General features: G+C 40.6%; 1 protein-coding gene across 1 annotated transcript; it reads left to right on the top strand.

The window, feature by feature from the left end:
* The first annotated feature begins 5,166 nt into the window (after nt 1–5,166).
* On the top strand, nt 5,167–10,502 carry hspb12 (heat shock protein, alpha-crystallin-related, b12). Its single transcript, XM_019270087.2, has 3 exons — nt 5,167–5,568; nt 8,026–8,186; nt 9,904–10,502. Exons 1-3 carry the CDS (start codon nt 5,328–5,330, stop codon nt 10,093–10,095), a joined length of 594 nt encoding a protein of 197 aa, XP_019125632.2. The 5' UTR covers nt 5,167–5,327; the 3' UTR covers nt 10,096–10,502.
* Nucleotides 10,503–13,947: the final 3,445 nt, after the last annotated feature.

The following is a 13,947-nucleotide window of genomic DNA, read 5'->3' as shown; positions in this document are numbered from 1 at the left end:
TGGATTAATAAATTGATCAATAGTAGAAAAGAGCACTTTGCTATTGTTGATATTTTCAATAACGATTTTAGAGAAGAAAGACTGTCTGACCTGCTTCTGTGTTGTAGACATTCAGTATATTTTAGAGCAGTGGTTCTTAACCTTGTTGGAGGTACCGAACCCCACCAGTTTCATATGCTCATTCACCGAACCCTTCTTTAGTAAAAAATAAAATATGATTTCTTTACTGGTGCACAAAATGAACCGTGCATTAACATCACCTTGTTCAAATAACAAAACCAACACAGTGCATGAACTCACAACAACTTACCTCAGTGTGACTTCTGCTGTTGCCTTTGAGAGACCAGTTCAGATATGCGTGGCTTCACCTTGGCAAGTGCCAGCCTCATGTCATTTTCACAGCAAAGTCTGTTCCTTTTCTTAGTTTTTATGTCCAGCATCCTCGAAAACGATTGCTCACAAAGATATGTTGTAACAAATGGTATAAAAAATTCCAGGGCGGAGGCTCCACCGAACCCCTGAGAACGACTCACCGAACCCCTAGGGTTCGATCGAACGCAGGTTAAGAACCACTGTTTTAGAGTGAACCTGAACTTTTGTTGGATTAAGACAAAAAAGACTGGGTTCTGTCTGGCATCACTCTTCAACACCAGCTCCATTCCTCTTGGGCCCTGTTGTTTGTCTATATTTTCTTAACAGGTGAAATGTTGTCAATGATATTTCATATATTTGAGGTAATGGTAGCTGGAGGCTGGGCACTGCCGAGGTGCCCTTAAACAAGGCACCAAACCCCCCAACTGCTCGCATGGCGCTCCTCAGTGGGATTTGCATATTACTCCACCATCTCTCTCCACATTTAATGTCTATGAGCACTTGTATGTGTGTTTGGGGTTAAAATGCATGTAAAATAAAGTATAGTGTTTAGAAACGTGCTGAATGAGGTCAAATCTCTTCAGTAGGCTAATTAAGTTTCTTTTGTTTGGTTGTAAACATGAATATTAAAATCACCTGAGATAATTAAGCAATTGTTGTCAATGGAGACCTCAGAAAATTCATCAAGAAAACCATACTTGCAGGTATAAACATCAGAGAAGACACCAATGATCTCACGGCCTCTCTTTCAGATCTAGTGGTATGAATGAATTTGAAGTTAGGAGGTGTCGTCTCAGGTGCAGACTATGCCATTTCTTTACAGCCAGGTCACACTCAATCGGGTAAAGTCTAGGTTATGGGTACTAATGAGATAAGATCATTAACTGACTTCTTTGTTGCAACCTGCCATTTAATAGAATCATTTTTATTATTTGAGATGCATGGTTTTGTGGGGCACTGGTAGTTGATGTTGAGGTTCGAACCAGTGGTAAATCGTTTAGATTCCTCTCAGGCAACACAGAAAGTAGAGGGTAATCAATCTGGGCCTAATCCTGACAGGAATACCATATGAGCTCAGAGAGGTACAGTTAGGTGGACTAGAACTATGACCCGACTACAGGTCATGAGATAAAAGTAGATGTTCTTTCGGGGTAATAAACACCAAAAGAGCCTCATGTTCACAGCAAGAGAGCAGTCTTCATGGGCAGGAATGCATCAATCACAATGACACACCTGCAGCCCATGACCCTGATGTCAGGGGCTACCAGGAAGGACCATCTCCACATTGCAGCGAATGTGCCTATGTGTCTAGTAGGTGACATTGTGTCAGGACTTACACTTTGACCCTGCAAACACAAGACTGTTAAAGAAAGCTACTCAGATGATGCCAATGTCAAACCTTTCTTGGATGCACCTGAGGACCAGACAGTGTACAGATTAGTGAGCTTGCAGGCCACATAAGACGGCTAAGTTGTCTAGGAATTTCAGATCCTCTTCAAACTAGCCGTCATGAGACTTTTATTATTTGGAAGTGACATATAGCTCTGCTTCATGTCATCATCCTGACTTCAGAATTACACTCAATTTCCAGGATGATAGATCTCTGTTTATTCTCTGTTCTCACTCTCTTTCAGGTTGTCTTTTCTTCTGATCATCTCTTGTCACCAGGGTCTCTCTGAGTCAAAAGCCAAAGACACTGAATTAATCATAACATGATGTAATGTATCAGCTACATTTTAACAGACAAAAAAAGTCTTGGTTCTTACCAAGAATGATCATTTCATACAATCTGCCTTCAAATGGTACAAATCTCATCTTGTTGGGTGGAACAGGGTGGAACTGCATCTGATCTTCTCAGTTCAGGCAGCCATGAAAAGATCAGATATCTGCTGCAGAGCGAAAAATCTGTTTTTTAGGCACCGGCCTGAGTGGCTGCCAAGCTGCCAACTGAACATAACCAGCAGTATCTGGGTCAAGACTTAAATAAATCCTGATATCTTAAGTTTCATTTCTGGAACTTCTGTGACTGCTTGAACCAGTATATCAATACAGGACAGAGTCATATGATTATACTGGTAGACTATTCTATTCAATAAATCTGTCTTTATATTTAATTACTTTAAGACATTAGTATAATTATTGTAAGCAAATGTGAACATTGCTAAAATTGGACTAGTATACAGCTATGCTAACAGTTTTCTGAGGCTGTGTAGCCCAGTTTATACAAAGCGACTTACAAAACAGAGAAACAATGAAGGTACAGTACGGCAAGGACATGTTAGTGTAGCATTAAGTGCTGTGACAGTTCTAGAGGGGGGTAGATTTCTCATGTCCAGTTGTTGGTAGTGTTGGAGAGGAGGTACTCTCTGAAGAGCTGGGTCTTCTGGAGGTTTTTGAAGGTACAGAGGGATGCCCCTGATCTGGTAGAAACTGGTAGCACATTCCACCAATGGAGAACAACAGACAGAAAAGTTTGGATTGCCTTGAGTGTACCAGTGGCAGAGCCAGGCATTGTTCATTGGAGGAGTGCAACAGCTGTGAGGTAATTATTGCTAGGATCATCAATGTCTGTGCAGAATTTCATGGCAATCCATTAGGGACGTAACGATACACTCAACTTACGACTTTATACGGTTCACGATTTTTTGTTCACGATATGATTTTCTCACGATTGTTTTTTTTTTTTTTTTATCAAAATGAGCTACAAATTATGGCCAAATAAAATTATCTTTTTATTTGTAGGAAAAAAAACTGTTTTTGTTCTCTTATAAAAAGTGCAACTTACATGGTCATCTTAAACAACAAAATACATGACAAATTAGTAAAGTAAACTGGTGTTAACTGATGTAATTTAATATCTTAAATAACAAAAGAATACAGCCGAAAGCCCTAATTTTCAACAACGGAAAATGGCCTCAAATCTTTTCCAATAAAATAACCAATTGCCCTGGTAATTTCTTGCACTCTTGCATTGTTATGGGGGAGAGGAGATGCAAAGCTTCTCGTCAGGGTGGTTTTTCCCCTCTGAAATTTTCACTCACGAAGTGGCGTAACGTTACTTTGTTTCTCACTGTGGTGGTGGCTAATAAGCTGCTGCATGTTGCTGCTATATGTTAACAGTCTCTTGCAATATTTACATGCTGTTTTAGATTTGTCTGTCCATTTCTCACTGGTTGTATTTGTGTATATAGGGGATCCAAAATGCCGTCACACAGGTGATTTCAAACTGCTCGGTGCATCTTCGTGGCCTCGTCACCGTCGCCGATTTTTAATCATGTCACAATGCATCGTTACATCTCTACATTCCATCCAATAACAGAAGTATTTCAGTCTGGACCATCATTAAAGAACTCTGCTGGGTTTACACATAAATCGAGAAAAGTTTCTCCAGTGCAAACAGCTACATTTCCAGAATTTCTGCCAGTTGCAACAACCTGACATAGCATTAAATAAACATCGACCGTAGACACAGCAGTTTCTGGTCTTGGTTCACAGAGGCTTCGGAGGATCACGGTTGATTTGACAATGATTAATTGATGCTCAAAAATGCTACGTGTAGTTTCTTTGATGTTCTTTTTCAGCTTTTACCTCGTTAACGTCATTTCATCATTCCTTCTCTTCTGATTTTAACCACAGTGCACCTCATGAGGATAAACCATCTGTTACCGGTCAGGAGAGATACTATATTCTGGGCTCTGGAGACCAAAATGTCTCACCCAGAGACTAAAACTATTCCCAGTGGAAACCACTGCACCTTTGGCAGGAGAGCTGAATTGATGAAGTCTTCTACTGCTGACTGTGAGGAACTGAAGGAGACAGCTGTGTCTCTGCATTTTAAAAACATGGTTTTTTTTCTATGATCCTGCACTTTTTTTTTTAGGTCACAGTGAAGACTTTCTTGTCTTGAAAAGCCTCTTCAAAATATGCTATATAAGATTTATTAATGCATAATATTTTACACAAGAACAGATACAAGTGTTTCACCCAAGAGCACAAATTGGGACTGTCATGTTGATGTATGCAGCTAGTATTAACTGGATTGTTTCAGCTTTACAGCTCACATATAAAGTGTCCCTGCTATGACTGAGACTACATTATTCTGAAGGGCAAAATAATATGCTGTCATTCGTCAAATGAAAAACACACACACATATGTCCTATAAAAGTATTAATATGACAGTCTTGAATGTCATTGTTGACATGCTGCACTGAGAACAGCCATGCTGTCAATAGGCAAATGTCACTTTAATTAAAGCTTTTAAAAAAGGGAATGTAAAGGTCATCCAGGGCTGTATACACTTTGGCTTTTGTCGGGCTAAAAACCATTTTGCACATTTTGTGATTTTGGCCTTGAATGTGTTCTCCCAGGAAGCACTCTCCATTTCAGATTTGAACTTTAGAGTGTATCTGTTATTCCATTAGCAGGTAAGCAGAACGTAAATGGCCAATTTTCTCTTGCATTATTGATAAAGTGTTCACATTGTGTGCTCGGCCAGTCTAACGGACGACCTGACCACTCACTGCTCTTCTATTTCTGACCACATGCTAGAAGCATCTCCAAGAGCCCCCCTTCAGCCTTATCTCTGCTGTGTGTGTGTGTGCCTGAATAAGAAGGGGTCTCCACGCCTTATCAGTTTGTCCGTTACATTCTTGGCACCAGCGGTTGGACAAACTGCCATTTAAGGCTAAAGGAAGAGCTCTACAGACCCCATGCTGTGCTCTACTTACCCACAATGCACCAAGGCTTTATAAAACCCCACACCAACGACTCCTGGACAATGAGTGAGAGTTTAATAGTGTTCGGTAACCCACTTCTTTGACTTGTCTGTATTTAGATTGAGCATGAACACAAATCAAATCTGAGAAAAAAGTCTAGTTTTCAGAGGCCGGGCACATAGAGAGTGGGAGTGTGTTTTCTAAGTGTGTGTGTGAAAGGATTCTCTATATCCTCTGCAATGGCATCACTGACATCTTCCAGCCGCAGATCGTCCTCATCCTACCGCTCATCGTCGCGTTACAGTACCTCCAGCTCCTATCGGTCGGAGGGCTCACTGGGTGGATCGTCCGATTCTCTGGATCCGCTTTTTGAGCAATTTCTTGACTCCGCCGATCATTCCAGTCTGTTTGGAGAAGAAGACCCCGCTGACCGTTTGACCCCCTTCAGCAGGCACAGCAGATCCTCATATGGACACAATGGTAAAAGAATTGACTAGCCCGGTCACGATTAGTTACTGTTGTAATGCTTGTCAAGCTTTCTGTTCTAATCCGTTATGTTACAAAAAATCAACAGTTATCAGATCTTATCATTAGATGTTAGCTCCATGAGTTGGTTGAAAATGGTGCCACCAGCTGACATTAATGTTCCTGGTGACCAGTTTTAAAACTTGAATCCTGTAAGTAGGTGCAAATATGCAATCTATGGCTACATACGTGCTAAAAAATCTGGGGTGAAGTTGCATGTGCTTGGCAAAGGATACAGTTACAGTAGATAACAGTATATTTCAACCATTATTGTTACAAGAGAAAATTCTTTCAGGATGAAGATGTGTTTGTCAAACAGTCTAATTTAGGTGAATGTTGGCTGAGTCGCTGGATTATTTAACTTCCCCAAATCCAACAAAGAGTAGAACAGGGCTTCCCTGACAGGGTTCCCTGCTTTCCACACAGTGAGGAAATACCACACAGTGGATACAATAATATCCACTGCCCCAAAGTAGTTGTCATGGAAAACCATGGAAGCAACTCACAGTTACAACTGTAAGTAGTAAACTAGTGACTACTAGACAGACATGCTATCATTTGCAGATTTTTCTTCTGGTTTTGGAAAATCTCTTTACAGAATATTTACCCATGAACAACCTTGCCATGGAGAGAAATCTAAAGCTTGCCAAGTGTGCCATATTACATTTACTAAACTATGATTGTTCAAAAACAATGTTCTGTGGAGTTCAGTAACCAAGAACAAATTATTGATGAAGGCGTATTTTTTGGTGTTAAATTATAGAAAAAATACAATTTTAGCTGAGCTTTTTTTCTAGTAACATCATGCTTAACAACCCCTTCTGGAGCAACTGAAGAATGAGTTATTTGCTTATGAGAATTTTTTTTGAGGCACAGGCTACCGCCTATTTCATTCATTTTCTCCAACAGCAGGAAAGAGGCATTAGTATTTCACATTACAGTGGGTTGATTGAAAGAAAAATGCCATAGAGAAGAAAAAGACCTTTCTCAGAGAAAGTAATGAGCCAGAGTCATAATAGCTTCTGTGCTTTGTGAGAAAGAGTCTGCATGGCTCCAGACATTGTCTTGGGCCACATAAAGAACTAATAGCAAGGTAAAAAAAACTAAAGAAAAGGTGGAGCACCAGTATAAAACACTGAAGCCTCCAAAGACTTAATAAATGCTGCACAAAGCACCACATAAAAAAGGTTTATTACTGGTGTGATTGTTCAGGCAGATTAAAGCATAATCAATAACTGGGCTTGAAATATGATGTTGCTGACCCATTGGTAATATTTCAGTACTCAAATGTCTACTCAAATGAAAAAAAAAGAAGACCCACAAGTGTTTGATGCTCCTGCTGAGTCTCTTCTTTAGTCAAAGAGTTTCTCTCGAGAGACTGGCAGTAAACCTCATTTACAGCCAAAACAGAAGATTCAGTCTCTCGTGTCCGTTAACAGTCTTTGTGTTCTCGTCTGAACATAAAACACAAAAAGACCCCAAACAACTGAGCAATAACCCTTGGCTTCAATATATGGAACCCCAAAGGCTTCAATAATTATATTTAATAAATACTAAAGTGAAATACATAATTACAAAGATAACATTGTGTAAAATATATAACTGATTAAATACTGTGTTAAATAATAGATGATACTGTTAAATAATTGATGGTTTTTATTAGTTATTATCGTTTTATTGGAGTTAACTTTTATTAATTCTAGAAGATTTGACTTCCTTTTACTCAAGTTCAATATTTCATAATATCTCTCTTCATCTTTCAGCCAGTCAGATTAACCACACTTAAAGGAGCATTGTGTAGTTCTTGTGTACATGCTCTAAAAAGATAGGGGGCAGCATTTCACCTTCTCCCTCACTCAATAGATGGGATGACACCGTTCAAGACTTTATACAGTTTACAGACACACATTATACACTTTGTAATGTCCTCATAAATGTGTATCGAATTTTCCAAACTTCCAATCTTGCCTCCTCTAATAACAGCAATGCCTAGTGGTTATAATATGAACTTGATCATTGGTGTCGGCACCAGCCTCAAGTGGACATTCAAGGAACTGCAGTTGTGGGCACAATGACTTTACTTCACAGCCACAGAAGTTGTTGCCTGGATATTCAAAATGTCTTTTTATTCATTATTTAATATTGGACACTTTGTGGCTTGTGGTATTGTGATAGTTTTAGTAGAAATGTATGACTGAAAAGTACGACACATTTGAATTACAACTTGTGATGTGAGCAGGTTAACATACTGAAAATGTTGTCATATGGATTCATGCTGTAATTATTTTTTTCTAATACTGATATACTATTTAGCATTGCCATTAATATTTCCATAATATTAATTGTATTATTATTTACATCTATATATTTCTGCATAAGTTGAAATGTTAACCTTGTGCTGTTTCACTGCAGCCCCAGTAGGTGGCACTGTGACAGGCCGGCAGAGCAGTACAGCTGGTGGAGTTCGAAGTCTGGGAGACAGCTACTACATATCAGCTGACGTCAGCCAGTTTGAGCCACATGACGTAGTGGTGATGGCCTACAACCACCATGTTGTCATTCACGCCCAGAAGGTGTGTGTGTGTGTGTGTGTGTGAGTACAAATGAACAGAGATGTGTTTTATACTTCTGAGGGTGTGAGTGGGAACTAGCAGAACATATGCGAACATGACTCAAGTGTTTTCACACATGCACACACACTACAGTTGTGATATAACTGTGAGAGAATCAGACGTCAGAAACTTGTATAACTGACTGTTCACTATTTTGAAGTCAGTCAGTTGGATCTGATCTGATCTGCAGTATTAACAGCACTCAGCATCCTTAAATAAAAACATTGTCATATAAAATAAATCCAGATAGCTATTGTCATATTACAATTACTGCTGCTGATACTAATGATACAAATGCAGCTGCAACTGCTTCATACTGGTGTTGAAATCATTGGTCATTTAATTGGTTGGATGATCAACAGAAACTTAATTTTGATAGATTCATTTGTTTAGCTTCTCAAATGTGTGGATTCACTGCTTTTCATTATTTTATATAATTGCACTTAAAAGGTCCAGTGAAGAATTTAGTTACATCTAGTGGTGAAATCGCTGCATCGCAATCCCCTTTACATCACCCTCACCTTCCTAGTGTAAGGGAGAAACAAGACTCGAAAGGACATCTCTAGTATTTAGTTTGTCTGTTCTGGGCTACTGTAGAAACACAGTGTTTCAATATGGCAGCCTCCATAAAAGAGGACCCACTCCCACCGTAGATATAAAAGGATAATTTTTAACTAACAAAAAGATTTTTATTTTTAGGAGATCATACATGCATGAAAACATAGTTATGATTATTATATAACATGTACCACTATGTAGCCAAAATGGTGACCATTGAGGGGCAAGAGGTGTCTAGTGTTTCACACTCAACTTTTTGACTGATATGAATGCACTGTCCGGGTACTCACAGTACACTGCATTTTGCTAGAATTGATTGTTTCTATAACATACTCAGTCCCCCAGCTGAACCCCCATCCTCTGCCAGGCTCTCTCTCTTCTTGTCCTCTCTTCAGTTGGTAGTCTTATCCGTACACACCGGCACAAATAAATATGGGTGGCCATCATATTCAAAGGCCTCGTGCACATTGTCAAAATCAGCTAAACATTCAGCCATGATGTTAAACACTAAGCTACACTTTCTGTATTCCAACAACAAACTCTGTTATCGTCCTGCAACAAGTCACTTCACCTCTACTGAGATTTCAGAATGAGACTTCAATATCATTAGTTGCAGCTCTACTCTACATACCACTGCAGTTAATGAGGCAACAGCGTCTTCTTATGAGCTGCGCGTCCTGCCTTCCATCTCTCTTCTCTCACAGTTTGACGTTAATCATGTTTAAAAGGTGAGAGCAGAAGGAGGAGGTGAGCCTCTGCCACGGTGCAGGAAGATCATTTTAACAAGGGTCAGCAGAGAAATTGGCAAAATCCACAAGCATTCAACTCGCATTAAACCTTTAACAGCAAAAACACGTCTTCAGAGAGAACTAGTTAGTGTTCAGTGTTCATTTCCTCCCCCCTCTCCCTCTCTCTGACTGGCACTGACCTCACCTCTCTCTCTTTCACTGGTTCTCGCCCTCGCACCTCTCTTGGCCCTGTTGCTTTTCTCACTTTCTCCTCCATTGTTAGATGACCTTTCTTCTCCTCATCCCTTCTTGCGTCCGTTTAACCCTTTCCAGCAGCTGTCCCCTCAGCCCACACCTCCATCTTCTTCTAACATTCTGTCTCTGTCCTTCAGGTACTTGACGATGGAAGCATCAGTGACACATTCACCCATAAGTCCCTGTTTCCGGAGGATATGGACCCCCTGTCGGTCAGTGGGACTCTTAACCCTGATGGTACCCTGGTGGTGAGTGTCCGCCGGACCGTGACGATAGGTGGGCTAGAGCCACTGGGAATCCCCACCTACCGCAGTGAAGCTCACCTTTGACCTCTGGCCTTATGGTGCTTCTCGTCTCATCTACCACTGTTTGATATCATCATTTTATGTACATATATATACCACTTACCGATCAGCCATAACATTACAACCACCTGCCTAATATTGTGTAGGTACCCCCTTTGCTGCCACCACAAGACGTTAGCAGTACATCCTTTAAGACCTGTAAATTAGAGGTGGGGCCGCCATGGACTAGACCTGTTTTTCCCCGGTACATCCCACAGATCCTGAATCGATTGAGCACCCTAAGTGGTCTGCATCTATGCAGCCCCAAAAACTGTGATGCACAGCTTTCTGTCAGAACACACCTTTATCAGCAGGTTGAGCTACAGTAGCTTGTCCATTGGATCAGATACACAGGTCCACCATCGCTCCTCATGTGCGTCAGTGAGCCTTTGCTGCCCATCACTACTTTTCCGTCCTTGGACCACTTGTGATAGGCACTAACCAGTGCAGACTGGGAACACCCCACAAGAGCTGCACTTTTGGTCTAGCCATCGCAATCTGGCCCTTGTCAAAGTTGCTCAAACCCTGATGCTTGCACATTTTTCCTTCATCAAGTACGAGGACAAAATGTTCACTTACTGCCTAATGTATCCTACTGACAGACCATGATATAGAGATAATCAGTGTTATTCACTTAGCCTGTCTGTGGTCATAATGTTACGGCTGATCAGTTGATTTGATAAACTTCACACAGATTATTGAAACTCTCTGAAAATGCATGTGATCTTTTTCATTTGAAAGATGCAATAAATCAACTTAGTTCATGATCATTTTGTAAACTTGTAGTGTCAAACAGTAGTAAACTTTGTCTGTAGACTAAATTGTATGAACATTTGTTTTTAATGGGCAATAAATGTGTTTTCACTAAAAAGTATAAGTAGCTTTTGTTAATTGGGATGGTTGATAGTTTAATGATGTTTTCTTTCCACTCCATCATTGTTCAGAAGACACACAGGGGCCCCAGTGTTTGCTTCACACTGGGTGAATTGGTTTGTTTGAAACATCTTCTGCTTTAACTTAAATCTTTACAAAGTAAGTCAGCAGATTTGAGCTTGCAGTGAGTCTCTCTTCAGGAGTATATGTGAATATTAACAGCAACAGCTCTGACAACAACCAGACACTTGTCTTGAGCCATTGATAATGATCAAGAAAATTGGACTGACGTGAGGCTTTACACAGGCAAAATGAAATTCTCATGCCTGTCACCACTCATCTCCTCTACCTGCGTCTGCACACACACATATACAGTTGAATTACTAAACCTGTGGAGGTCCATTATTACTTTCTGGCCACAAGAAAAAACATTGGGGACCACATTTCTCCTCCTCCCACCCACCCAGACGCAGTAACAATGCTCAAGATTGTTCATAGTTAGAAGTGTGAGAAAACTTTCAGTATCTTGTTTGGTCTTTGGACAGGTTGTGTGAGTTTATCTGAGATTTTCCACTGGGAACAGTGACTACAAACAAGGTTGATTATTGTGGTTTAAAAGAAACTAGTTAGGAGCTGTTGGGTGATAATGCTGTGTGTTTGTCACTACAAGTGACCCCTTTTTCAATATTTTTTGATCTATCAATATAAAAATACTGATGAGTGCAGCTCTGAAGCAACAATGTGTAACTTTTTAAATCCTGTGGATTCTACACTGACATGTAGTCAGATGAATGTCTGTGCCTCTGTCATTCTCTCTACACCTATTTCTGTGTCTGGGTACCCACCAACTATTTGACTGGTTTTGGTGAAACTGGATCATATTTTACGGAGAAAATGTTTTCTGGTTTTCCCTCTGATGTCCTCCGACTTCTCCGCCTAAACTCTCTGATTTACAGAGTTTCCTGATGGACAGTGAAGTACACTGCTGCTAACTGTAGCTGCTGTTAGCTAATGGTAGCTCAGTTTATTAGCTGCCCGGACTGTAAGCTCAGAGCACCATAACACTAACGGGAAGAAGTGGAGGTTTTCAGTCAGAGGTGTGGGAGAATACTGAAGGGGAGCAGAGCCAGTGTTGTGCCAGAACAGGAGCTGGGCAAGAGGATGAAGCCAGAAGAAGTTGAGAAAAGGAGGCCGAGCAGGGCTTCTTGTTGTTGGACTAGTAAGTAATATTAGTTGGCTGCTATATGTTGTGTTGTTGACCTTGCTTGATGTTTGGCTGTTAGCAAAGTTGTTTTGATCATAAGTAATATAATCAGAACAAATACATGTGTACAGCTGTCCATATTTACCACAGTGCTGTTGCACTTTGAAACTGGGGTCACTAAAGTGCAAAAATACCAATTTCTACACAATGTTGCTTGAAATGTGTAAAATTGCAGATTGACAGACAGAAAAATTGCACTTGTATACTTTTTGACGTGTTTCTATCCTCTTATAAAGATATGGCATTGATGAAGACATGTTCCCGCTCAGACAGAGAACAGAGTGCGTTTGTCTCCAGAGGCCTGTCTGCAACTCTTAGCAACGATTACATCAATCAGACTCCAAGTGCGACAGGCACTTCCTACACTGTAACAGTGACTGGGAGGCAGGAAGACTTCTTCGAGTGACACCTTTGTGTAATATACAACGGCGGCATCAGCATGCACAGATGGCGCTCTGCTCAACAAGGCTCAAGTATTTCTAACCTCATTCATTGCAATACAGATGAGCGACTGCAGGCGTGTTTTGTTCCATTTCATTCTTGACTTTTCTGTCTCTGTCTTCAAGAACTTACGCACGCACGCACGCACGCACGCACGCACGCACACACACACAGCTCGTCTCCCTAGAGACGGTCTCGTGCTTCTACCTGGAACTCACTGAGGGACGGAGCTGCAGCCTACTTAACGAATGAACTCATTTAGCTCATTAAGCTTTTACCATTGCACTCACCACCCGTTACAGTCCAGATGCTCTCCTCTCGTTCACACGCAACAAAAAAACAAAATGAAGCAGTGTGTGTTTGTGTGTTTTGTGTGAAAGAGAATTCGCAAGAAGGATGGGACAGAAAAACACGGACAGAGAAACAAACGCAGTCACATAATTGAGACTGTGAAGAAAAGTGTTGTGGCTGCAGTTCATTACAGAGCCAATTGCTGCAGTTAACACTCCCAGTGGGAGAATGGCTGAGTTGAGTTTCGAGCTTCGTTACTGGAAGTGACTTGAGTAACTTCAATATTTTGGGGATGTTTACGACACTTTAGCAGCTTTATCCAACGTTAAGGCTGAGCTTATTATTCTCTCCATCTCACTCTTTGGGAGGTGAAGCAAATCTGAGGCTGGAAGTATTTCTAATGTAGCTTTACACATGAAATTTAGGCCAGACATTATTTGGTATTAATTTCAAAACAGAAATTGTAACATTCTAATCCATAAAAAAAGTGCAATAAAGTGGAATGACATGGTAAAACAGTATTAAACATTAAACACAATGTGCCTTGTTACTGGTTTACCCCCCTAAGGTACCTCTTGACAAGCTCATCCATGAGCTAATGGAGATCACATCTGTACAGACGTGGTTGGTTGCCCAACATGTTCTCCAAACATCATTTAGTTAGAAGATGGCCAGGTCACAAAGTCCCTACTCGCTGCTGGGAACAACTCAATTTCAAAACAGAACAAAACACTCAGGTACTGTATGCTGTTGTTTGCCACTACACCACTGTTCCAACAACTCTGGTCAACACTGGAACGATTGGAGAAACTGTTGTCCAGTTGTCTCCGTTAGTGATTACACACAAAACTGTGGGAACATATGGTCCAGCTCAAAAGGTTAACCATTAAAAAAAATATAAAACAGAAACACTCAAAGCCAACAGCACACCAACTTGAATAAATCATTTCCCTAAGTCAATAATTTTG

The sequence above is a fragment of the Larimichthys crocea genome, chromosome VII, assembly GCF_000972845.2.
Source record: "Larimichthys crocea isolate SSNF chromosome VII, L_crocea_2.0, whole genome shotgun sequence".
NCBI classification, from domain to species: Eukaryota; Metazoa; Chordata; class Actinopteri; family Sciaenidae; genus Larimichthys; species Larimichthys crocea.
Note: the sequence above shows the minus strand (reverse complement) of the source record. Positions and strands in the feature narration are given on the sequence as shown.

Bases quoted from the DNA above. Each gene is read 5' to 3' on its own strand.
- hspb12 (XM_019270087.2), top strand. From the start codon at position 5,328: ATGGCATCACTGACATCTTCCAGCCGCAGATCGTCCTCATCCTACCGC. The intron at 5,569-8,025 runs GTAAAAGAATTG...GTTTCACTGCAG, and splicing joins ATCCTCATATGGACACAATG to CCCCAGTAGGTGGCACTGTG. The intron at 8,187-9,903 runs GTGTGTGTGTGT...TCTGTCCTTCAG, and splicing joins TTGTCATTCACGCCCAGAAG to GTACTTGACGATGGAAGCAT.